Source organism: Manihot esculenta, chromosome 10 (assembly GCF_001659605.2).
Source record: "Manihot esculenta cultivar AM560-2 chromosome 10, M.esculenta_v8, whole genome shotgun sequence".
In the NCBI taxonomy this organism is placed as follows: Eukaryota; Viridiplantae; Streptophyta; class Magnoliopsida; order Malpighiales; family Euphorbiaceae; genus Manihot; species Manihot esculenta.
The window spans coordinates 3,321,441-3,348,402 of NC_035170.2; the positions used below are offsets into that span (position 1 = coordinate 3,321,441).

Below are 26,962 nucleotides of genomic sequence, written 5' to 3' on the forward strand. Positions count from 1 at the left end.
ATATTACACAACTAATACTAAAATTATAATGGGAGAAAGAGTTATAAAGTGAAATAAAAGAGAAGAAATTGTAAAAAAGAGTAAAATTAAACATTTTTATTTGCATATTTAATTTAATAATAAATATATTTGAATAAAGAGTTATCATAATTCTACTATCAGATAATTTCTAATTTCCATTTAAAAAAAATATTTTGAGTCAAATTATTAATTTTAAAATTTTGAGTTAAATTATAAATTTTAAAATTTTGAATTAAATCATAAATTATTAAAATATTTTGAGATTTTTATATAAATATATATTACATGAGTCTATGTGATATTGCCACAATCAATAAGCCTTATTTCTCTTGATTAAGTATTAAAATTAGATATAAATATAATAAATTTGTAAATTTAGATAATTATATTTTAGATTAAATTATAAATTAATAAAAAAATTAATTTTTTTATCAAAAAGTCGTTAACATAATAAATTTATATTAATTTATTTTATAAAAAAAGAATTTAAATGATTTTTTATAAAATTATGCATAATTTTATTTTATTTAAAAATAAAAATTTTATAAATTAAAAAATAATTAAATTGTTCAATTTTAAATAAAAAAATTAATAAATTAAATTTTTATAAAATTTTTAATTTCAACTTTTCTAAAATACTATCAATTTATATTATTCCATGATTAAATTATTTTCAAAACTAATAATTTTACTTATATTAAATAATGGTATAATTTCAAAATAAAAAGTGAAATATATTGAAAAATGAAATTAAGTTTATTTTTATAAAATAGTGGGAGTAGATAATGGTATTTTATTTTAATAGTAAAAATAGGTTGTTTTAAATTATTAAATAATTTTTCATTTTTTATTTAATTTGATATTAAAAGAAAATAAATTTTGATTAAAAAAAAACGTCTGCAAAAAATTTTAAAGGGAAATTTTTATTCTTATAAGAAAAAAGTTTAAAAAGTATTGCAATCTAATTTTTTGAAAAAATCATCCGAATATAAAAAAGATTGTTAAACCAGAGGGACTTTGACGTAATATTCCCCAAAGCAGAAACATGATTAGCGGATGCCAGCTAATAAATCTACGCATACATATACAGTAACAGCTAATACTCAAATTTATGAAGTTAAAATTACTAGAAATAATTTATTAAATAGTCATTTAATTTTAAAAAATATATTAAAATATTATAAATTAAATATTTATTATTTAAAATAAAAAATTTATTAATAATTAATTTTTTATTTAAAAAATTATTATTTAATTTTAAAAAATTATATTAATTATTTTTTTTATATTATATTTAACTATTAAAATTAATAAAAAAATTAATTAATAAAATTTTTAAAATTTTAATATATTTTTATTAAAATTGAAGGGCTAAGTAATAATTTGTCTATTAATTCATTAAGAATTGTTGATGTTTCCCATCTTAAATAAAATCATCGCTCTTCAATCTTTCTCTCTCTTTCGCTTTTTCACTTCCTGTTACAGAGACACACAACGAAACCACTTACAATTTCGATTCTCCGTTCAAATGTGGAGTCTTCGTCTAGATACTGACTTCGTAGAGCTCCTTTCTCTGCCCTAAAACTGTAATCTGCTGCTTTCTCCGCAATCTCACATACAGATTCCGTCTCCTATTCATGTCTTCTACCTTCAGTCCTTCCCGGAACAGCCACGGCAGTTCCCGGTTTCCGCTCTACCAGCTCTCCGCCTATGGTAGCGCGTCTCGTCTGAGATCTTCTTCTATTAAGAAGCCTCCCGAGCCCCTTCGCCATGCCATCGCTGATTGCCTCTCCTCCGCTGCTGCAGCTGCCGTCTCCACCTCACACCATGGGAATCCTTCGGTCTCTGTCACTGAAGCTTCTAGAACTCTTCGCGTGAGTAATTAGTATTGCGCCGCTTCTGCATTTTTTTAATTGTTTGTTTCTGTTGGTTTCTGATTGGATCTTGGGGTTGTGGATTTCTGTTTGAGGTTTAAATTGACGATTTCATTTTGCGTTAAGTTGTAAATTTGAGAATTTGTTATTAGAATTTTAGTAAACTAGAGGGGGAATTGAGTGTATTTAGGCTGGTTAGCTGAAGCTCTCCCCCAGTTTCTCACCCGCGTACAAGAAGTTGTGAAATTTGATTCAATTTAGCTTATTTCTGCATTTTCTCGGAAAACAGTTGCTTTATGAATAAGATTTCTTTTTTATGTTTTTGGATTCTATATGTATGGTCTTTTTTTTTTTGTCATATTTATTTTCAACCTTTAAATGGAATTTCCTCTCTGAGAAAGTTTATACGGGATAAATTTTGCTTCTTGCGGTAACTTACACCTCGAACTTCTGGTGTTTTAATTGATTGCTTTGTGTTTTTGAGTGATAATACATCCAGGATGCTAGTTTTAAGTAATTATTGTTTAGGATGTACAAGGGTTATGCTGAATGTTCCAGTCTTCGCCCTCTCTCTCCCACTTTTCTTCTTTTCTGTACTTCCACAGTGCAGTAATATTTGTCTGAAGCCTAGAAAGAAAGAGAAAGAGGGAAGGGAATATTGACCAGGCTTAATTGAATCACTGTTGATGCGTTCCCTTCTTTGTCATTATTGTTTCTAAAGCCCAATAGAGCCTTCTTTTAAGCTATTGCGTTTATGTACCAACAGAACTTTAGATGTAATATCTCTTTTCCATAATATTTTTCTTAGATGCCTTGAATTAGCATTGATATCTTGGTGCATTGACAACACAAGGTTGTTTGCAAAGCAAAGCTCCCTCTCCTTTTACCATCTAATTGAATCTAGTCTTCTTTGATACTCCATATGAGTGATGTGTGCTCGGCTCTGGGCCTATAACTCAAGTGATAAAGTGAGTTCGTCCAAATTTGCTTTATTTTTGGCTTCAACTCATATGAAGCAATGGATAAAAAATGTTATCTTTACTACATATCTATGTGGGATTTAATTCTGATTCTTACAACTTTAGTTCATGATTGGCAGGATTATCTTGCATCACCTGCAACAACTGACCTGGCTTATACTGTAATTTTAGAACATACAATTGCTGAAAGGGAGCGCAGGTAAATATTATTTTTTCTTCTTTTTTTTGTATGGAAATATTTACTATCTAAATGAAATCTAAATGTGCCAATGTTAATTTTATTCCTATTTATCTCTGTATAGTTTATTCTTTTTTTGTCGGCTATTTTCCTTACAGTTTTATCTTTCTTTTTTGGTTGATTTGATTCATGTGAATGAATGACCTGGTATTCTAGTGCCTTAGCATACATCATATACCGAGAGAATGGTACCGTAAACATCTTGTAGGATTCCATTTGAATTTTTTTTTGTAAGTATGTGCTGCTTCAGCCCATATGCACATGATATTGGGACATGCATAACCAGGGTCATACATGGTGGATCTATTTAGCGTGACAACATTTTTTTTTCCTTTTGGCTGGCGGTCTGGGAGAGGAATTGAACTTACAACCTTGTTTGACTTGCTTCTATGTTTGAACATTCTTGATTTTACTTGTTTTCCATATTCTACAAAGAGGGGAAAATACTACAGCAAAAGAGCAGGGAAGGGCATCTGATGTGACTTCAGTAGAAAATTTTATCCATAGATAAGGTTCACATGTTTCTTATATCACATGGTGCGTACATACAAGCTTATGCTGCGCCATTGATGTAGGATAGATTCAAATGCCTGGCTGCTGATTCTCTTCAAGTAGGTAAATTTCAAGCAATGGTGAGAGTTAGATCTGAGATTTAAAGAAGGAAAAGTATGTTTAAGAGTGTTGAATTAGAGCTTATTAGAAAAAGAAAGGAGGAGAAAGGAAAATGGAGGCTGTTTTTACTTGCCTGTGGTCATTAATCTTATGTTTGGAGCCGCTGAGAAAATGAGCAAAGTGGAAATTGGACATTAAGGCCTTCCAACCAAACCAAGTTGTCTCCTAAATTAGATTAACAAAAAACCTAAAAAATAACTAAACTCACAGGCATTTATAGAGATTTGGTGATTAACCTTACTCCTATCAGGATTAGGATTCCAATGGGATAGTTTTAAACCAATTCTAAATACATAGCAACCAACTTTCTGAATGCTCCCAATGTATTTAAAAAGGAGTACAAGTGATGGAGGAAACTTTTTAAAGGACTAAAAAGAACAATAAATATTACATACATGGACTGCTAAATCTTTTGCTGATTGTCATATGGAATTTTATGCTAATTTTTATTTATACTTGTAACATTTACTAATACTCATAGTAAAACCTTATTTGCAATTTTAAATATGGAAAAAAAACTACTTTTGAATGCTTTTCCTTTATAGTTGAGTTTATATAAGATTTTTCTTGAAATATAGTTTAGTATAATTTAAATTAGTTTTTGTTTTGGTATAATTTAAATTAGTTTTTGTGTAGTAATAATTTAGTTTAATTTTTTTAATTAATTTTTGAATTTAGTCAATATTAAAATATGGAGTTTACCTTTGCAAATGGTAATTTTATAATTAGCATAACTCATTGATGGGTTAAATATTACTATTATTCCATGCCATGCATGCGGTATCATGGCTTGTATAAACTACATATGTGGATTGCTCACAGCTTCAATAATCTATAATTATTGTTAAAATAGGAAAAAATTGAACTCATAATTTCAATATTAGTCATGATAATAGTATTTTACACATCAAATTAAGACAAAATCACAAGGCAAAACATTGTAACTTTGAATAAACTTATATTCTTCTAAGAATTTCTAATGGGTTGTAAAATTGTTTATTACATTTTGATCTCATTGCTGCATTTTTGATGCAGTGTTCAATATTTTATCATTGTGAAAGTAATATATTTTATGCAATAAACACTATTTCTACTTGTTATTATAACTACTTATCATGTGCCATGCACAATTCAAAATGGGTAGTGATAATAAAATTTTCTAAATTGCACTAAAACGTAAACTTCAAATTATCGAGAAAAATGCTTATTTAAAAAAAAATCAAAATAATTCTGTCTTGTTTAGTTGTTTTCATTTTTATTGAATCCAACATTGGATGTGGAAAGGGTAATGTGCCCCTTATATGCGCCATAGGCCCTCCTCCCCTTGAGTTAGGATTTGGGTGAGTTAGGCCTGACCCATTAACATGGTATCAGAGCCTCCCATCCGATGTTGGACTTTCCATAAATAAATATGTGACGCACTAGTAAAATTCAGGGCGTGAGGGGTGTATTGAATCCCACATCGATTGTAGAAAGGGGTAATGTGCCCCTTATATGTACCTATGGGCCTTAGGCACTCTTCCTCTGAGCTAGCTTTTGGGTGAGTTAGGCCTGACCCAAATTTAACAATTTTTATCAATATTCTATGGATCTTCGGTTGTTCATATGTTATTCTTTTTATTGATATGTTGCAACTTGTGATCCAATTTTTTTATCCACAGCTTCAGTTTTCTTCTTTGATCATATTTTGTAAAGATATGATTGTCATTATTTTTTATTTTTTCTCTGATATGGCTTTTATATGCACCAGCCCACAAGTTGTTGCAAGGTGTGTCGCACTTTTAAAGCGGTACCTTCTACGGTATGTCTTCTTTCACAAACTTGTTTATCTATTATCTTTTTTAGTTTGCTCAACAACAACAGCTACTACTAACTACTACTAAGCTTTTGTCCCACACTAATTGGGGTTGGCTATGTGAATCCTTTTTTCCCATTCAACTTTGTTAAACCACCAAGTCTACATCAATATCAAAAATTTGTAAATCAAAATAGATGATTATCTAACATACAATTAATGCAGGGAAGTTGTGCGAATCATCATTGATCTTTTAGTAGTATTTACTTTATTGGAGCTGCCTTCTATATTTTGCTAGCCATTTGTTGCTTATGGCTATCCATTTTCCTGACTCCACATGCTTCTTCACAGCTTGTATGCAAATGGCTTTTATAATTCAGTCTTTCCCTGTGTGAGTTGTATGAAGATTTGAGATGCTAGTGTAAGATGCGCATGTATAGTTAACTGTAGCTTATTTGGGCCACTGTTTTTGTTGCATTCTTCTACTGGTACTTACGGTATAGCTTTGGGTTTTATTAGATTTGAAGTGGGAAAGAAAACTGAACTCCAAATATGTTCTCAATTGTGTATCACACAAATATGTGCCCACGTGTGTTCACACACACACATATTTTTGAGGATACAGATTAGAGTGCACTTGAGATTGTAATATATATGTATTTATGTTTTCACATTATATCTACTTCAAAAACAATTCTCTGCTTTATAGTGGCGTATACTACATGGGTGGTACTTGGATAAGTTCATTTAAGTTTGATCAGATGGTTGATCTGTACTTTTATAGCTGCTCAAGTTTGTCTGCCTTCAGTGAGCAGTAAGAATTAAGAATTACTCCCTCTGTCCTGTAATTTTTGTCCACTTTGATTTTTTACATAAATTACGAAATTATAGTCATTTTAGTTAAAGGATAAAATTTTTTCTATTAACTTTTCAATTTGTATGCATCTTTAATATAAAATGAGGATATTAAGTTTTACTGAAACAATAAAATCATTATTAATAACATATGGTTTGAATTAAATGCTAAGAGATGGTTTGAATTCTCATTTTGAAAAAATAAATAATTAATAAGGGATTGTGTTGAAAATGATAAAATTAAATAGACTTATAATAGCCAATTTATATGTTAATCTTAATGTAAAAAAGGAAAGTGAACAATACTTTAGGACATCTAAAAATGGAAAGATGGACAAAAATTATGGTATAGAGGAAGTATATATTTATACAAAACAGTCTTTTGCACTGCTTTTTGGCCTAAGAAGAGATAAAATTAAGAATTAGATTTCTGTTTTTGTTTTTAAGATCAGAGTGTTAAGGGTGTATGTTTTTTTATGTGTCTCTTAGATTAGCTAGCTAGAGGGAGCCAAGTTATGCAAGTGGGGTGTGTATTGACCATTGCAAAGCCATATATTAGCAACTTGTCTCTTTTGATTAGCTATATGTCTTTTTTCAGTAGTTGTTCCTGCTGCATGATTTCTTAAGATTCTGGTAATATGTATGCATGCATGTGTTTGTTTTCCTTTTGCATGTGTTTGTTTTCCTTGTGCTTGGTACTGGTACATCTTTGAGGTATAGTCAAATAAGACTATAGGCTTTGAGTCTTGTTGTGCTTATGCTTATGTCTTCTCTAGGCATTGAGCTAACCAGGATGTACAGTGTGCTGATATTTCATGCGCTTGAAAAACGAAAGAGAAAATTGTATAAGAGAAAATATTTACTCTGCTGTTTTTTACATAAGCTTATGACTTCTTTGGATTGGTCAATCTAGATCTACGAGTACTTGTAGACTTGTGCCAATAGAATGTTGCTAGTAAAGGATTTTCTTGATATTAGATGGTTGTAATACTTCCACCTATTGATCTTGCAATTTGTCATAACATGTGATATTTTGGTTTTGTTCTTGAGTCTGGGCAATTTTTATCCATCATCTCTCAACTTTAAAGATTGTTACACTTCAATCACTCACCTTTTATTTATTACCATAAAGTCCATTTTAAAAATGTTACATAAAAATCCCTCAATCCATTTTTTTTCCTTGCAAAATTGATTCATGACAATGTCTCAATATAAAAATAAAAATTGCTATATGAGTATTAATAATATTATCTCTCCTCACATATTTTTAATTTTTTACATTGTGATATTTTTATATGTCAATTTTGCCTGATAAATTAGATGAAAAATGGTCTTATGGATTTTTATGAAACGTTTGTAAAGATGATACATTTTTATGTAATGTTTTTAAAGATTAGGGATTTTTATGTAACACTTTTAAAGATGAGGGATTTTATAATAACAAATTAAAGATGAGGGATTGAAGTATAACAAACTTCAAAGTTGAGGGTCTATGGATATAAATTAGCCCTTGAATATGATGATTGCCACTGCAAATTTAATTGCAATTTTATCAGTTATGTGAAATTGGGGAAGAAGGTAGGTTACTTGCTTTCAGTTAGTGTTGTTAAAGGTGAAAAAACGCAAGAGAGGCGAGGTGAGGTGCCACCCTCCCGCCTCAGCTGACTGAGGCAAGGTGCCCTGCACAAAGGCAACGCCTTCTCACTGACGCAAGCTTTTTTTTTTAAATGCTTTTAAACAACAAAAGAGAAATCCTAATCTCTCTCCATCTCTTTCAAAGAGTAGATAACACTTCCACAACAACCAAAATGCAAATTTCTTATTCTTTCTTGCTCCTAATACTAGCAACTAAGTATGTCTACCCTCCTCTCTCTCTCTTTCTCTCTTCTTCTTTCTTTTCTTTCTCCTCTCTTCTCTCCCTACTGGACCTGCATAGCAGCATGTCTTTTCTTTTTCTTTTTTTCTATCCTCTCTCCTTTTCTCCTTACTCTTTCTCATCCTCTCTTCTCTCTTTGTTGGAGCTGGCACAACAACAGATTCTCTTTTTACTTTTCTTTTTTTAAAAAAAAATTTCTCTTCTACTATTGCTGTAAATAATATATATATTTCATTTGAATATTTTTCTTTTGAATAATGGTGTTCATTGAAGTGTTTATATGTATACATATGTATATTTAAAATATATAACAAAATTTTAGCTTTGTTGCCTTTTTTAAAAAGGCATTGCCATGTCGTCTTAGTGTCACCTCTTGCCTTGATAACACTGCTTTCAATTATCTATATATTGAATAGCTACGAAATTACAATAAAGTATATTGTGATTATGCTCATTTTCAAATCAAGATATGAGATTAATTTGTACCAAAGTAGTGCCTTATGATTATGCAAGGATTTTACAAAAACAACATTAAATAAATGCTGACTTGGAAAATAAAATTTATTTAAAATAAAATTAAAGAAAAAAATTAATTATTGTTCATCTTCCTCATCATCCACTCTCCAACAAAAAAATAACACCACAGCTTCTAGCATCTTTTTTCTCTAATACTTTTCTCTGTTGCACATATATCCCCTTCCCCTCTGATAATACCTTTTAACAATTCTGGAGAGTCCTGTATACCTTGGCATTGCTTGCGGTATCAGCCTTTAATGGATGTGGTCATTGTGCTAAGTGCTAACAGAAGATATCTTGAGAAGGTGGTCAGTTGAGAATTTCAAATTCATTTTGCTATTTATAATGACTTAACCATGAGTCTAACATTGACCTATATTTGTTTGATTCCAGAAAATTTCACTTTTTTTATTTTTGAAAATCTCATGACAGATAGAATGTTATGATAATATATATGATTCACAATTCCTAGAAGTTGAAATGGAGTATGCAATATTTTTTTTTACCTTTACAAGATCATATTATATGAGATTAACTTTATCACAATTGAAGGCAGTGTGCAAAGTCGTGTCTTTTCTTGTGTGCATGGATGGAAAAGAGTGCACAGTTGATCTCGTCGTGGGACTGTGAGATAATTTTCTAATTTGTTATTGCATGATAATTTCATGGACCATATGGATGAAAGGATATGGTACTGCTATTATATCATACAATGGTGAAAGAGGAGTGACATTATTGCCCTCGCTATATGGATGAAAAGAGCAGTAGGAAATGGGCATGTGATGTTGCTAGTTAATTCTTTGCATGGGTTCTTTTATATTCTGTTCTATCCTGTTTTTCTTTTCAAAAAAACAGAGCATGAATTGATACGAAAGTAGTAAAGAGACTGCTGAAACTCAGAGATATGTACTCATTGCAGAGTAAATATCTTCCATTAGGGAAATATAATTAAGCCAAGAAACTAAGACATACTACTGTCATGACAAAAGGAATTTGGAACCATGAACTTCTAAGCAAATATGCTGAAATCAATTTGTTGAATAATAGGAAAAACTTGTCTTGATCCTACATCATAGTTTGGAGGTCTTGCACATGGATTATTTTTGAAGTGAACTGTGGTTTGTTTTTGTCTTGAAATAACCACATTGCTTGCTAGTTTATAATCAATTTTTAATTTTTCTTTTAAATGTGGCTTAAAATAAATTTTGTAGTAATACGTAATGCCATATCAACAAGTATTAACACTGTTAGGGTAAAAAACTTTCTTTTGTCGTAACCACGTGGTTAATTTTATCACAAACTTAACTTCAGAGTTCAGACCCTGATTTGAAAATAGCAAGAAACTGCAGTGTATATATATATATATATTTTTTGCAATTTCCCCTATGAAATAACTCAATAGAGTTGACATAATGAAGCTTCAGATCTCCTCAAAGGCTTTCCTGCAATTGTAGGTTTCTCTGAACTCATTGCACCGGATGCATGTCCATTGTTCATTGTCTGTGCTACTGATATATTTTCCACGTGCGTCTTGATAAAGTAGCCAGCTCTGCTAGATTCCATTGATTGTGTTTTATGAGTTCATTGTTCTTGTGCTGCAGATATAAACCAAGCGAAGAGACATTGCTTCAGATTGATCGGTTTTGTGTGTGCACAATTGCTGAGTGTGATGCAAGTCCAAATAAATGGCTGTCACCATGGTCACGTTCTCTGAATCAACAATCCGTTGTGTCAGCAGCTTCTACAAATTCTTCACCTTCTTTGCCTGTATCTAGTTTTGCTTCGGGGGCACTTGTAAAGTCATTAAATTATGTGCGTTCTCTAGTGGCTAAATATGTCCCCAAGCGGTCATTCCAACCAGCAGCTTTTGCTGGAGCTCCCTCTGCATCAAGACAGTCGCTTCCATCACTGTCATCTTTGTTGAGTAGATCCTTTAATTCCCAATTAAACCCTGCTAATGGCGGGGAATCTTCAGAGAAGAAAGATGCTATCACCTTACCTGTTTCAAACTTATCAAATATGGAAAAAGTTGACGCAGGGGAAGATCTGAATTATATTGCTGCTGATGTTTTGAAGTGGTATTGGGTTGGGGAACATTCGCTGTCATTTCTTTCTGCTGAAAAGTAATTGCATTTTGAACTTACCTTCTGTCCTCATCTACCTTTTCAACTTTGCAATTTATAGCCTTATGTTTCTGTAATATGTTGCTTAAATAATTCAACTGCATGCCGTGTTTTATAATGCAGTGGCCGTGCTGTGGACCTCCAAGATATGGGCATACGAAATTTTCTAGAATTAGGTGCTGCAGCTCTGCTCGTGGGAGACATGGAAGCGAAAATGAAGGGTCAGCCTTGGAAATATTTTGGAACTACAGATATGCCTTATCTTGATCAACTGTTGCAGCCCTCATCATTTACGACAATCACTAATTCAGCCTCTGCTCGTCCTCATTTGAGAGCAATAACAGCATCTAAACGCAGTAAATCAGGACCTCGCCAAATTTGGCATGTTCTTCTAACTGAAATTATTGCTTTGTCATGCTTGGAGAATTTTGTTCCTATTAAGATTAGTTACTTCCTTTCTGTGCTTAAATTAATTTAATCCCTTAATAGATGATTGGTGACTTGTCTGTGCTAAGACCAAGTCCAAAGTTGTCTTTCCATTTAAGAAAGGGCATACATGTGATAACAACGATATTTAAGCAACTTTGGCTTGAATCTGGAGAGTAGTTTAATGGTCTGTTTTTTTGTCTTGCCTGATCTTTTCTTTACCTGGCATCATTAATAGTTGTTGAGATCGTAAATATATGAATCCTAATGTTTCTTTTGTTAGGAATCACCTGTGTGTCAGTTTGGTTGACCACCCAAATTTGACTTTGGTTAATTCTCACGAATGTTCTTCACCTAGCAGCTAGTGAAAGGAAGTGAATCAGATAAGCATGTGAATAGTTGAGTTGATTGATGTGTTTTATTGCTTACTGTTATATATTTAATTTTTATTTAATATTAGTTTTGCATTAGATTTTGAAACACAGGAGCTACAGGGAGGGAGGATAAGACTAGGAAAACATCATTTAGTTTTGCCTTGCCAGTTCTAAGAACTGTAGACAAGATGTTAACATTACCAAATTAACAAATAATTATATCATGAGATGGTAAAGAAAATTTGATCTATTCATACAGTTTCTGGACATTTCAGAAATAAGGCTAAAATGTATGAATGTATATTTTTTACTATCTTTTATTAAATCACAGTCTTGAAGTATGGAACTGAAACTTTTTCTGAGGGCTTGTTAAAGATAATTCGGATATTCCAAATCGTGCAGTTCAAGTATAGTCTAACCTTATGTCTAACTTAATTATGTTACTAATATTCTGATTCCTTTTTCGCAGGAAGGATTCTCCTGCAAGCACATTTCGCACACGTGCTCGACCACTTTTCCAGTATCGCCACTATAGGTACAATGGGAGATCCTTACAATTATATTCCCAGTGTTATCTTGGATTTGGATAACTGTCACTCTGGTTTTTATTTTTTGTGCTTTATGGTCATTATAATTGCTGCACCAGTTCTTTTTTCCTTTCCTTTATATTGGCTTTAGTCTGTATTTTCAATTTTACATGAAATAGTTGTATGTCAGTATTTTTATTTCTAGGAGGAGCTCCGTTTTCCCATGTTAAAGTATTTTCCCTCTTGAGAGAAAATTGTAGTACAAGGAGAGTGGAGGATAGGGTTTCCTCATTAAATAACCTCAGGTAAGTAAGAGGAAAGAACATATGAAAGCAAATCAAAAGAAGATGGCTTTCTGATTATGTTGCTTTAAAGGAACTCCAGCAGTTATGTAATTTTGATTCTTTTTGAACTTAAATCCGAAACTTCAACCAATATCATTCTCAGACATCATGGTTTATCTGGATATATAAATTCTATTAATAATTTTGCCTTTCTGGCTTTGGATTTAAACTCCCCATATTCCTTTCCTGCTGCAACGGTTTTGAATTTGGTACCTTCTATTTCACTTGCTTATCTATGTTGCATGTTATAGTGGATGTGGGAAGTTAGTTGTTGAAATCCATAATTACCTTTCTTTCTGTTCATGAACAGATTAAAATCATTAGTTTTTACCTTTCCGCTGCCCATCCTTCCTTCTCTCATCCTTTTTATTTTTAAATGTGATTTAGTGAACAGCAACCACTACGACTGAATCCTGCTGAGGTATGTGAGGTTATTGCTGCTGTTAGCTCAGAGACATATTCTCCGGGTGCTAATAACTTCACCTTAACATCTAGACTAAGTAATAACAGTGGGAAGCCATCAATGGATGTGGCTGTGAGCGTCCTTATCAAACTTGTCATTGACATGTAAGTCTTGTTGCATTTACCTATTGTTCTTATTTCAATCTGTTGTATATTATATTTTCAACCTGCCACTGCAACATTTTGTATCTATAGATGTCTCTCTTAGATTTGCACACATCATTAGTATATGGTTAATTGATTCACAATGTTTATGATATTGTGATTGTATTGGAAATTACCTAGTTTCTGGACTTTCTCAATCATCTTCAGGGCTAAAGTTATTTGAAGTATGGATTGCCATGTCATCTGCAATATGGAAAAGAAAGTGGCATGCAACTATCTGAAATTGTGGGGACTAGCCCTATTTGTTGCATGTATAGATTGTTAATTCGAAGTGAATGGTGAAAGTAGCTTTAGATCAGAGAAGTCTGGGGTGAAAGCATTCCAGAATTGCCAATGGATTCTCAAACCATGGTTTAGTTCGGTAATTTTAAATTTTAATTATTGTGGTTTGTTTATGGTAACCGTCAGCACTATATGCTTGAGTTACAAGGTGTGTCTAGCTTGAGTTTTTTTGACTTGACAATTTTCATGTTTAGCAAGCAAATATTGATTAACTTAACATAGATAACTATTTGGCCTTTGCCCTTGCTCATTTACTGATTTTCAATGTTTTTGATTTTAGGAATCATCTTCTAAAATTTAGTGCCAATCGTCATCCGTGTTAGTTAAATTGTCAAAATAGTGAAATTTGGGCTATTGAAATATTGTAAGCTTATTGCTGAGGGTTCCTCCTTAGACTCAAAAGTAAAAAATACAGGTTTTTTTTAAGTCTCTAGGTTTAATGCAGTTGGATTCTCAAATTACACCTTTTCTTTTTCTTCGTAATGTTGAAAAAAAAAGTCAATGATCTCTTTCTTATTCTATCTTGTCACTTTGTTCAGAAGAATTAATCATAGAAGATTGTTGAACATTTTCTTTGTAGGTATGTATTGGACTCTGGGACTGCTGCTCCCCTCACTCTGTCCATGCTTGAGGTGCAGCATCAATGAAATATCTGAATAGTTTTTATTTTTTTTATTTATTTTTGTGTGTGTGTTTGTGTGCATTGTGAAATATTCTAATGTTTGTTTTTGAAATCTTTTTACAGGAAATGCTTAGTTCTCCAAAAGCAACTTGTAGGGTTCGTGCTTTTGATTTGATTCTGAACCTTGGTGTCCATGGTCATCTACTGGAACCAATGATGGTGGATGACTCTTCTACAATTAAAGAAGAGTATTCACAGGAGGCATTTGCTGATACCGATGAGCAACTTGCAGCACAGGAGAATAGGAAAGCAGATTCTACTAACAAGTTGGGCTCTTTGTCAGCTATTGATAACTTTGAATCTTGGATTTTAAACATTTTGTATGAGATACTTCTTCTTCTTGTCCAGGTATGGATTTTTTTTAGCATCATTTAAGCAATTCTTTGGTTGGCTGATTTGCCTTGACTCTTCTTTACCATTTGACTTCATGGATGTCTTCAACCTTTACCTAAAATTATTGTACTCCCTGAACTTTTTGAAGAAACTAGGGTGTTTGATTAAATGGACTGGACAGGAATGCTCTGCTGTTCTGTGCTTGGTGCTTTAATTGGACAGTGCAAGGATGAATGGTTATCTTGTTTGTTTTGGCTCCTTCACTCCCCATGGGATAGCTTATCCATTCCCCTGATAGAAGTAAAAAATATATATATATATTTGAAAAGCAAAACTTAAACATGATGTGGACAATATAAATTGAAAGAAACTCTTTTTCTATTCAGTTTCTGTTATGGATTTAATCTATAACAGTTTCTCATTTTGTATTCTTTATATTTATCATTTCACTTTCTATTATATTGCATATTGTTTGTTTATTTGGTGTTTAAATAAGTATTTTGTATAGTTGGATTATCTTGTATGCATGCAACACTACATAGTATAGCTATTAGTTGAAAGATCCTCTTGGCCCTTGTACCAAACACAGCCTATTAGTTGAAATTTAAACTAATTATCATGGTTGGAACCATCATTCCAAGTTGTTGTATGTTAACCAAGGACTCTTTTGTAGGATAGATCATAGGACTTGGAACATGAAAGAGACTGCATTAGGATTTTTTAAGCTATTTTAGTTGAAATTCAGAAACATAAATGTTAGTTAATGTTGCAACATAAAGCCGTCTTTCTCTGATATTATTAATGTATTATGCTGTTGATTTGTTTTTATAATTCATTAACCAACTGATCTCTAATTTTATCTTATTTTATTTTATTTTATATTTTTGCAGACACAAGAGAAGGAAGAATCCGTCTGGGCATCTGCTTTGAGCTGTTTACTTTATTTTGTTTGTGATAGAGGCAAAATCCTTAGAAAACGGTTGGAAGGTCTTGACATAAGGGTGAGTATTTCTTTTCTAGCTTTACTTCTTTGCGGTTATACTATTGGAATTCAGTTTCTTCTTCTTCCCCTCCAACAACCCCCCCCCCCCCCCCAAACAATTTCCTGTTATATACAGCAGAAAAAACAAACTAAGCTTGTTTTATTTTTTTTTTTTAAAGGTTCTAGTTTCAGCGATTAGGTTTTTTGACTTTTAATTTTTTCATGAATTCTGTCACCGGATTGGTTTTCGATTGAATTTCTTCAATTTTTGGCAATTATGAGAAGGGAAAGGTACCCCAAATATTTTTGCAGCTTCTACTTCCATTTGGGACTGTTGGTGACAACTATGCTGGCTGGAGGAGGGGATTGAGGGAGAGGGGACTGAAACTTAAAATGGTTGATTTGCTAAACGGATGCTTAGTTTGCAATTGACCAACACAAATGGACCTTTGACAATGGCATGATTTGGTGGTATGGTCAACTGATTTAGACAATCGAATTGAGTCATGGTGATTTGAGCTAAGTATCTATGATGGTAGAATTGCAGAAAGAAAAACTGAAGGTTAAAAGATCTAATTGCCAGAAATGAAACTTCGAGGGTAAAATTGCAAAACCATTTGAGTACGGGTTTTTTAGGCTTTTCCTTTAACCCTTTATTTATGCTTCTCTAACCAGTGAGAACAAATCTGTGGTCTATGTTCATTGCTGCTACAACTATAAAGTAAATGTGGATTGTACAATAGCAAATTAACTTCCAAAAAGGGTACAATTTGGCGGTGTTATGGAGATTTTACTTCCTTAACCATGTCTCTCATGCCTAAACAGTATGCTATGTAGGTTATGAATTCTGGCTTACCTATTCTTTGCCCCTCTGTTCTTTGGGCATCTACATTCAGTAGTTATGTGTCTGTCATGATGGGGGTTGAAAGAAACATGTTTCTGTCAGATCAACAGGGGTCTTCACTTTAATTTGCATTACCACTTACCAGCCCTCAGAGAATGCAGTCTGATCCATTTGAATCGGAGAATATATTGAGTGGAAGAAATAACTGCCCTGCAGTCTTTCAGTTTTGAATTTATAACTTGGGATAAGAATCAGCTTGAATAAATTTCACTGTGATTTATTTTTATTATTATTATTATTATGGTTCAACTTAAAACTTTAATTGCTTGAACATTGTTGAAAATGAACGATTTGAAAACCTGACCCTTGTTGAGGTTCTATAAGCTTGTTTTTGGAAAGCTACTCAAAAGAAGAATCTTAGCTGAAGAAACTTTTTAGCAGATTGCTTTTAGTTGCATAAGCTTTAAGTGAGAAAACAAGAGAGAAATGTCTAGCTATCATCTTCCCTGTTCTTTCTTTCCTTTTTTTTTTTGGTTTAATGTGCCCAGTCCTCAAAGCCCAGGGATGAATCAAGTATCACTGAGCCGAAGCTCATTGGTACCTGTTATTTATTTTTTGTTTTGGTTTCTTTGCACCAACTGTCTCAACATATCACTAAGTACAAATCTTTAGGCCTGAATGACATCCTTTTTTCGTCTTGTCAACTTTATAAGCAATGAAATTCATGTTGCATGTGGAGTTTGTCGTTTGGATTTCCTGTTTGTAAGGCTCCATGCAATAATATCTGTGCTCCAATCAGATGTGAATCATTGTGGTTTTGTGAACCTTCTTTTGGACGAGATTTGATAATTTTTTCTGCATTCATTTTCAGGTTATTAAGAGAATTGTAGAGATTAGCAGGATAAATTCTTGGGCAGAATTAGTTCATAGCAGGCTTATTTGCATGTTAACAAATATGTGTTATCAAGTTCCTGATGAGCCAACACTAGATGTTTCAAAGGCACCGGTTTTTCTCATAGACCAGGTTGACCTGATTGGAGGAATTGAGTTCTTTTTCTATGAGGTTTGCAAATCAGTGATCACATACTTTGGATTAAGCTATTAAGTGCTGTGGATTGTTTCTGTGTTGTAATGAATCCATCTGTATCTGAATCTTTTTTTTTTTCCTCTTTGTAGTATTCTCTTTCTTCCTTGAGAGAAGACAGGAGAAATCTATATTTGGTTCTTTTTGACTATGCTTTGCATCAAATAAATGAAGCATGTATAGCTACTGGAGTTTCTGAATATAGTGATGATGAGATTCAACTTCTATCAGCCCTGCTTTCTCTTGCTGGTGCACCTGAAGCTTTTTATATTTCTGTTAAACTTGGAGTAGAAGGCATTGGGGAGCTTCTGAGAAGATCAGTTTCTGCTGCTTTGTCTAGATATTCCAACAATGAACGACTAAATATGGTAAGCTTAAGCGAGATGGTTTGTATGAATCCAAGGGTGTGGATGTTGTGCTTCATCTAGAAGGGGCATTTGCTGATAACTATATGCATACATAAATACATATTCAAATTTTGCATTTTCTGTTAAAGTAAGTAGGTTGCCTGTTTAGAATGTCCAATGTTATTGCTGAGTTGGTCATTCTCACTCCTCATACTTTGTTGTGTGATTATCAATCAAATGTTCAACGATACTTGTTGTGCACCTTTCTTTCCAAGTGCTTTGCTACAAGATGAATTGCATTACTAGATTGGTAGTAGCAGGGTCTTAACATTATGTGGATACGGGTCGGCTTTATCAACATGTTCACAGCAGGGTCCTAACATTTAGGCTTTTAGGACTTCACCTGGCCAAAAGTACTAGGCCACTCAATTTGGACCTCTGCAATGTCTTCTAATTATATGTTCCGACTTCCGAGTCACCTATGGCCACCCACTACATGGATGATTTATTTTATATCACCTCGATCTTGGTTACTATAATGCACATCTTTTTTTTATTAATCAAATTATGTAATAATTACCATGCTTGTAGCTGTCTGTGTTGCTATTGTCATGCGAAGTATGAGGAGGAATTCCCTGTTCAGAAAAACCGATTATATATCATAGATACAGCCAGAATAGGTTTCCATCAGTTCTATTTAGTAATGAAGTTGCATTATTAGTGCTTCTAACTAGTTGTGTTGCTAGAGTTATGGGTTGAATGAAGATGAAAGTTACCATTTGTAATGGACTATATTAGATGATAGATTTACCTATATCCTTTTGCAGTTCAGTTTGAGATTTTTCTCATGGTTCCTTGGATAGTCATATGATGATTGAGTTGTTTAGGTTGAAAAAATATTGCTTCTGTTCATCAGTTGTCAAGCGTTTGGCAGTTTGCCATTCAGTACTGGTTTTGCTTGCCACGCAGACACACGCGGACTTATCATTGAACAAAATGAGTTTGCATGCATGCATACACACAAAAACATAGTTTTATCATTGTATGAAATATTTTACTGTTACCTGCTTCATAATGTGAAAATTGCCTGCTTTCTTTCCTTCTAAGTTTGTTACAAATTTTTAATCCCTACTTCATTTCTAATCTAATTTTATCTTTTGCAGCTCTTAGAGAATATCACAGAGAGATTGGATGCAATAATTGCATCTTTTACTCATTTGGACAAAGAGTTTTCCCATCTAATGCAGATGTCAAAATCTTACAAGTTCCTAGAAAGCATTGGGAATGCAGGCTTAAGAAATAGTGTTATCATGAAAGCAAAGCTTGCATGGGCCACTTTGCATTCCCTTCTTCATTCAGAAAGAGTTGCTTACCGCCAGAATGGCTATACCTGGTTAGGTGATCTACTTATTATGGAAATTACTGATGGAAGGGATGAGAGCATATGGTCGAATATCAAAAACTTGCAGCATATAATTGCCCGTGCTAGTGTTCATGATTCTTCAGACGCGTCAGATGTTCCTTTGTCCATTTGGCTTATGTGTGGACTTCTGAAGTCCAAGGACTACGTCATCAGATGGGGTTTCCTATTTGTCCTAGAGAGGCTTCTCATGCGATGTAAATTTTTATTGGATGAGAATGAAATGCAACAGTTAAACAGCGGCAGTTCTGGTCATGGACATTTGGATAACCGGCTTGAGAAAGCCAATGCAGTGATAGACATTATGAGCAGTGCCTTATCTTTGGTAGCCCAAATAAATGAAACAGATCGCATAAACATTTTGAAGGTATCTGTCTTTGATAGCCTGTAAAATGTAAACCGTTTGATTAGGCATCAGAGATAATTATGAGGTCATAGGTATATTACTTTGATAGGCATGTAAACAGGATCCACCACTGCTGTCTTGAAGATTGGATGAACCTAGGATGTTTCTCATGCTAATTCCACTTCGCATATTATTGAATAATCTGTCTAATTAGATGGCCTGTTTGCTAGTATTTTGTTTTTTGCCCTAAATTCCTAGGGGAATAACATGTAGAATTATCGGACGGTTTTGTTGTCTAGGAAACATCTTTCCTTTTTATTCTGGGGTATGACCTTAAAACTTTGAAACTTTAGCATGTCAATTTTGGTGACACCCAATTTTGCCAATTAATTGTAACCTTTCCCTTGTCTTGACCTAATTCAGGCAAGTACCAGTCCTATAGGTTTAATGACTCCTAAAGTACACATGTGGCTTCATAATCAAATACTAAAAATTCTAAGGAATAAATAATTGCTTACACAAATGTTTATGTGCACGGGAAGGGTATAATGGGCACAAACTTGGAGGCATAATTGAAAAAAAAAATTGAAAGATGGGCAAAATTGGCATAGATTGTGGATTTTTCAGGGGATTGGGTCTACAAACAGATCTGTTAGTGAAATGGTGTTAACTTTTGTTTGGTTTTCATTTTCTAAAAGCAGTTGGCATTGCTTTTGGTTTCTTGAAAATTGTTGGTAATGAGCATTATGCCCCTCTTTCTTTTCGTATTTTCTGTGCAGATGTGTGACATACTATTCTCTCAGTTGTGCCTGAAAGTTCTACCGTCAACTGTGATGCCATATGGAGAAAATACCCAACAAGGTACAGTTTATGGGGGCACAGTAGCTGAGGTTAAACAAATTGATGGTGCTGAGCGGGTCTCTCAGCAAGAAAATAGTTCCCAGATTGAATTTGAGGAAACTGATGGCAGGTCCAGCTACAGCATTAATAATCCTCTGAAGTGTGAGATGGCTTCAATGGCAGCCATGCTTCTGAAAGGACAGGCTATTGTTCCTATGCAATTAGTTACACGTGTTCCTGCTGTATTGTTCTATTGGCCATTGATTCAGCTTGCTGGCGCAGCAGCAGACAATATTTCACTGGGTGTTGCCGTTGGTAGCAAAGGAAGAGGAAACCTTCCTGGTGCTGCATCAGATATTAGGGCCACTCTTTTATTGCTTCTAATTGGTAAATGCACAGCAGACCCTTCTGCATTTCAAGAAGTTGGTGGAGAACAGTTCTTTAGGTGATCTCTCTTTCCATACTCCACAAGGAAGATTCTGCCTCATATTTATGTAAGACATATCAAACATCTTCCACTTTTGGTTTTGGCAGGGAACTTTTAGATGATACAGATTCAAGGGTAGCGTATTACTCTTCTGCTTTTCTTTTGAAGGCAAGATGCTTTCTTTTCCTTCACTGATGACCTTGATCTGTTAGTATTTATTTGTTTATGTTTTAAATTTCAATTTATCCTTGCTGATAAATGTGGGACTTTTCAGAGAATGATGACAGAAAAACCTGATGAGTACCAACACATGCTTCAGAATCTTGTCTTCAAAGCACAACAGGTAGAACTTCATTATACTGCTTAAAGGAAGTACTGCAATTTTAGGTTTGAAACAATAACAGTATGGGAGCAATAGATAAGTTTCGAGTATTACCCATGCTTTTGTGATATTAATAGTGATGGTTTCATTCCATCCTTCAAGTACCTTTCCAGAGTATTGAGATGTTCTCTAATTAAATCCCTATCTTCATTAGGACCTTGTCTCATTTTTGTGGTGCTATTATAGTTCTTCTTATGGGATAGCACTGATGAATATCACTTACCTTTTTGCTCGTGCTTCTGCTGTTCAGAGCAACAATGAAAAGCTGTTGGAAAATCCATACCTTCAGATGCGTGGGATACTCCAGTTATCAAATGATGGGCTATAATCTAGTGACCCCCATGCAATTTTATTGCTTCTAATCTTGGAGAGACTGCAGTCGTGCATAACTTGCTGTTCTTTGTTCAACAGTCATGGTCTTCCACCTGGCAACATTTGACCGAGTTCTGAAAATCCATAATTGGATTGTACTTATTTTTTAGGCATAAGTTGAAAAGCTACTCTGATTCATGGAGTACTTCAGCAAGGCAAAATTTTTTTATTGAAGTAGCCGCAGGTTCCTAGACCTCCTCTTCCCAAATGAAATATAAGAAGGCTGATTACACAAAATTGAAATTCGTACGAGTTGGACATCCATTGTGCTTTATATATATGCACATACTAGATGAGACTCCTCTTCAGTTTTTTTCACCTTGACAACTAGGAAAACAGTGAGTTTGATGCTGCTGCTTATAGTCATATCTGCTGTTGGGAACTTCTTCACACAATCATGCATTGACGTCATACGGAGATTGTTATCTGGAGACTGGAGACCTTTTGCTAAACCCAGACTACAAATTCAAGAAAATTTTTGGAGTAATTATATTCATTGGTTGGCCATCCATTTTGCCTCTTGTTCAGATTCTGAGATTTAACATATCCTCAGGTTCAGGTATTTCATCTGTCCTCAGCTTTTTTTTGTATTTAAATTATTTATAAATTCTAATATACTGGCCGTTGTCTAAGCTATGGAAAAAACAAAATCATAAGACTTGGACATTGTATTTGGAAGTTTAAATAGGAGAAGGTAAGGAATGAATTGAAGTATGGGGAGCCGGAGAGGGAAGGGGAAGGGAAATTGGGGTGAATACTTCCCCTTCAATTTGGGTGGAGGGCAGAAAAGAGAATGACATACCTTCCTTTCAGATATTTAAAGAGTGATGGATACAGTTGGAGCAGGGGGGGAGTTATCAGGAAAATATTTGAAATGAATAATAATATGGAAATTACCATAAAAAACACTAAAAAAAGGAAACAGAAAAGGGGAGTTAAGATGTCATTACCATTCATTTCCCTTCACCAATTTAATTTATCCTCCCTGATATTGCCTACCCCTCTGATCTCAGTTATCTGGGAATTCTAGCTCCAAAACCTGATAAGAGTAGCTTGATGCAAACATGCTAAGGGTTAGGCATGTCTCTATAGTTTCCTGCTTTGAGAACCCAACATCGATGGGTCGAAAAGTCTGGAGAGACCTCATCTAACACTTGAACTTTATTCTTTTAAAACATTTGAAATCTTGATTTACTGTTCTCTCGTTGCATGTATTGAAGTACTTTTGGTTTTCATGTGGATGCAGTAAATCTGTGTGCATTTTGCCTACAGAAGATTTTCCCGGCAATATCAGGAGAATCCTTGTTTTTGTCTGTACAGAATTGTTTCTTCTTGGCCATTCATTTCCCTTTTTTTTTAATATTCCAGAAGTTAACATTAGTGCTGGCTTCATTTTTAAACAGCCATCCTCGCATAATAAAAACTGTGAGTTCTTTCCAACTCTTGAGGTTTATTAACTTAATTGTGAGAAGAACACACCTAGGATTTTGTATGCTGAGAAAAGTGGGCTTAAGGCGATCGAAGCAGGCTTGGTTCACAAGGCTCTGTTACGTTTTGGTGAGGTCTGTGACTAAAGACATCTTCATAAGTCCACTGATATGTTTTATTGGAATATGTAAATATGTAATTTCATATTATTTCTGTAGCAAGTGCGATTGTTGTAAGAAATTATCTTATTCTTGTTTTGACTAGAAATGTGTGAGCTGATTTAAATAAATAGAAAATTTTGGTCACCATCTCCTGTTTTGTTATGTTCCTTTGATTTAAACTTTTATTATCAAATTGTGTGATGATTAATTCGAGTATCCATAGCCTCTTAGGCAGTAAAGAGATCAAATTTGTCATTATAGAATTCTGTAAGGACCATTGGGTAGTGATTTGGTGGTTTGAGGCTTTGTTTGTAATACAGGAGCTGGACTCTATACAATTAAATTATTACTTAATTTTATCATAACAATCAATGATCTATATAATTACAAATTTTAATAAAGTTGAAGTTCGCCTTTTATTTTCTATCCTAAAAAAAGTTGTCTTTGAATTCATAATAGTTTAAGGATGCTATAAAAGATTTATGCTACTGATTAAAATTGAGGTATGTCGTTTTGTGTTTTGACTTTTTTTGGTAAATTTCATAGGTGCAAATGAAAGAGAAACTAATAATTAATATAACAAATACATTTATTAGCCTTTTTCATCTAATAACATTGTCAAAAACAAAATATTAATTTATGTTGAGAGCTTGTAATTTCTATCTCGGGCCTCCCTTTTGGACTGCCAACATCACTATCAAAAACACGTTAATTAATAATAATAAATAATTACTATTTATTAATATTTTATTTTTTACACAATAAAATTTACTTTTTTTATAAAATATTAACTTTTTAATTATACTTAAGAATATTAAATTTTCTTAAATAGTAAAAGATATTTTAAGTAATTTTTTAAAAATTAAATTTAATTAAATAGAGTTATAATAGTTCATTTATATTTATTATAGTATAAAAAAATTGGATAATTAATATGAATAAAAATGATAAGATGAAAGGAGTACAATTAATTATTTAATCTTTTTATTTAAAAAATGTATCTGTTTTTTTAATCTCTCCATTTGTTTTAAATTAATTTCTGGCCACGTCAGGATATTGCTATGTATCACTCTTTCTATTTTGAAAATTGTATGCTTCTAACATAGGTTCTTTGTGTTTATTCTAAATATTAAATAGGGGAGAAAAAGAAAAAAAAAAGAGAAATTCTATCTTTTAACTATTTATATTTAATTCAAAATATTATTCCCTCGAAAGTTCTTCTCCATCCATCTTACTCTCGGCTAACCGTCGTTGGTCTCGCAATGCTATTGCATCACAATGAACAAGGAACAACAACTGCGAGGCTCCAAATTCAAATGACGATTGTGTTTCTCAGTTATTTTACTTTTAGATTGTATTGATGGATTGTATTTTACAAATTATAATTAGATTAAAGAATTTTCTGAAAAGGGAAATGGTGGATTGAATTAGATTGAAATTGATATAGAAAGTAAGTGTTGAAAGGAGTGTAATATTGTAAATTAGAGGATAGACCAAAACTATTTCAGATATTTTATGCAAAATTAATAGACGGAATTAACGGTTTCTAATAAAAGGATCCAATAATTCTATTTTGAAATTACAAGGGACATTTTAATTAAAACTATGTATCACATATTATTTCAGATCATTAATTATTTAGTCCTCCCACTATTTCAGATCATGAGTTTCTCAGTACATTCTCTATTTAGACTTTGTTTCTGAGTTTCTGCAACTTTATTGCTTGCTATTGTTAAATTCCTCTACTGGCAAGTGCTATTTGAAGATTTAAGCATTGAAAGCACAGATTTTTTTATCCCAATGCCAGGTTTGAGTAATTTTATTTCTTTAACTAATGCGGCATTTTGTTTTTTCATGATGGATTAAATAGCATTGAGAAGATGAAACTTCCCAAGTGCTCAGCTAAGAGAAAAATGGCATAGCCACCTTCCATTGAACAAAAGTGCAGCTCATGTTCTTGGGTCTGAATTTGAGCAAGACAAGAGGCGCAAGAGCATTTGATTTATTTTATTTCAATTTAATTTAGATTTTAGTTTATATATTATATATCTAGGGTCTTAAAAAATTTCATATCAATAGTGGTGGAGAGTAAGAAAAAAATTTTCTTTTTTTCTTAGTTTTTAATATCAAATGGACTTGGTTTAAAGAGTGTCGTTGATTAAGATCACAGCCTGATTTAGTAAATGAATTCAAATTTATTTGGTTAATTTTTTTTTATTAATTGTCTCAAATTTGATAGTTTTTTAAAATGTAATTTGAAGGGCAACGGAGCAATAAAAACAAAGACCTACTACGTAAATGGAAAGGGCAAAAAATATAAATATTGTTTCAAAGGGCCCAACCGGGTTCGAACCGGTGACCTCTTGATCTGCAGTCAAATGCTCTACCACTGAGCTATGGACCCATGACTGATCACGTTTCCCATTATAGTAATAAATTGTTTTATTACTAAAAAGGTATATGTATATTGAAAGATTAATTATACCTTCCAAATTATAAATGAATAAATATAATTTAATAAATATAAACAATGAATTACTTTTTTGAATCTACAATCTATACTATAATTGAATTATGATAATTTTTTTAAAAAAATATGTTAGTAATAATTTTATTAAATAATAAATATTAGTGAATAAAATCACAAAATGTATGCTAATTAACATATTTCTTATATTTTGTTTATTGCTGACTAATGTAATAAATATATATATTTTTTAATTTTATTTCATAATAGCGTTTGTATTAAACTTTAATGCATATAAAATATAAGGATAATAATTTAGTATTATGATAATAAAAAATTAAAATTAATTATTATTAAAAAATTATATGATATATATTTATTATATTATATATACAAATTAATTTAAAAAATATAGAAAATAAATAATTAATATGTGTAATGAAGACAAGTAATAAAATATTAGTATTAGTATATAAAGTTAGTAAAAAAATTTATACTTTTAAAATTTTTATAATTATGCCTATACTCATTTAATTATTAATTAAATTTTAAATTTTATATGTTTTCTCATATGTATCCATCGTTATTTTTGTCGGTAGTGTATAATAAAATTTATCTGTCATGTGATCGCTACATTAACAAATTTCAAGTGTAATGGATAAAAATTTAAAAAAGTCAAAGTGTAATTGTAAATTATTTTAAAATTCAGATTTTTTTATTATATTATTTAAAATTAAAATTTTATATTATTATTATAATATATTTTTTATTTTATTTATAATTTAAGTATACTATTTTATATTAATTCAATTTTGAATTATTCTATCTCCTTTTTTTTTTCTGAAATCTAGTCTAAATATTATTATAATTTAAAAAGATGCATAATTAACAATATAATTGAAAATAAAAATTTTAAAAGGAAATGTAGAGGGAGAAATGAAAAAGAATTAAATGAAGGAATTTAATTAGTAATTAAATTAATGTAGAATGCTGTTTAAAAAAATTATAAATAATAGAGTTTTTGTGGTGATTAACTCTAATATATAAAAGGTTGCTTTGAGAAAAAAATTTAAAAGGAAATGTAGAGGGAGAAAAGAAAAAGAATTAAATGAAGGAAAAATGAAAAAGTAAATGAAGGGCCCAACCGGGTTCGAACCGGTGACCTCTTGATCTGCAGTCAAATGCTCTACCACTGAGCTATGAACCCTTTGATGAAATTTTAAAACTCTTCAACACAATTATCGAAAATATATGGAATTTTTAGCTACAAAGCAACACCAAGAAAAGAAAACAAACTACTTGCTAGCACCAAACTAG

The 26,962-nt window shown here is 32.3% G+C and overlaps 1 protein-coding gene and 2 non-coding genes across 5 annotated transcripts; 1 reads left to right on the forward strand and 2 right to left on the reverse strand.

Annotated features, from left to right (window-relative positions):
- The first annotated feature begins 1,439 nt into the window (after positions 1-1,439).
- LOC110624371 lies at positions 1,440-23,322 on the forward strand. 3 transcript variants are annotated; one of them, XM_043960534.1, is made up of 18 exons: positions 1,440-1,895; positions 2,995-3,074; positions 5,536-5,586; positions 10,429-10,950; positions 11,074-11,331; positions 12,220-12,285; positions 13,009-13,188; positions 14,111-14,162; positions 14,276-14,560; positions 15,436-15,546; positions 17,243-17,434; positions 17,548-17,823; positions 18,966-19,589; positions 20,348-20,853; positions 20,943-21,003; positions 21,110-21,178; positions 21,372-22,148; positions 22,836-23,322. In XM_043960534.1, the coding sequence occupies exons 1-17, from the start codon at positions 1,659-1,661 to the stop codon at positions 21,543-21,545; spliced, it is 3,744 nt and encodes a 1,247-aa protein (XP_043816469.1). In that variant the 5' UTR covers positions 1,440-1,658; the 3' UTR covers positions 21,546-22,148; positions 22,836-23,322. The 3 variants fall into 3 exon arrangements, with proteins under 3 accessions (XP_043816469.1, XP_021625157.1, XP_043816471.1); XM_021769465.2 differs by having other exon boundaries at positions 21,468-22,148; XM_043960536.1 differs by lacking the exons at positions 20,943-21,003; positions 21,372-22,148; positions 22,836-23,322 and having other exon boundaries at positions 20,348-20,902.
- A 2,188-nt stretch (positions 23,323-25,510) lies between these two features.
- TRNAC-GCA lies at positions 25,511-25,582 on the reverse strand. Its single transcript has one exon. It is a non-coding gene; the product is annotated as a tRNA-Cys (tRNA).
- Positions 25,583-26,780: 1,198 nt separating this feature from the next.
- Positions 26,781-26,852, reverse strand: TRNAC-GCA. Its single transcript has one exon. It is a non-coding gene; the product is annotated as a tRNA-Cys (tRNA).
- Positions 26,853-26,962: the final 110 nt, after the last annotated feature.

Excerpts from the sequence above, each read along its gene's own strand:
- LOC110624371 (XM_043960534.1), top strand. The coding sequence starts at position 1,659 with ATGTCTTCTACCTTCAGTCCTTCCCGGAACAGCCACGGCAGTTCCCGG. Across the intron at positions 17,824-18,965 it reads ACAATGAACGACTAAATATG|CTCTTAGAGAATATCACAGA; the intron begins GTAAGCTTAAGC and ends TATCTTTTGCAG. Across the intron at positions 19,590-20,347 it reads ATCGCATAAACATTTTGAAG|ATGTGTGACATACTATTCTC; the intron begins GTATCTGTCTTT and ends TTTTCTGTGCAG.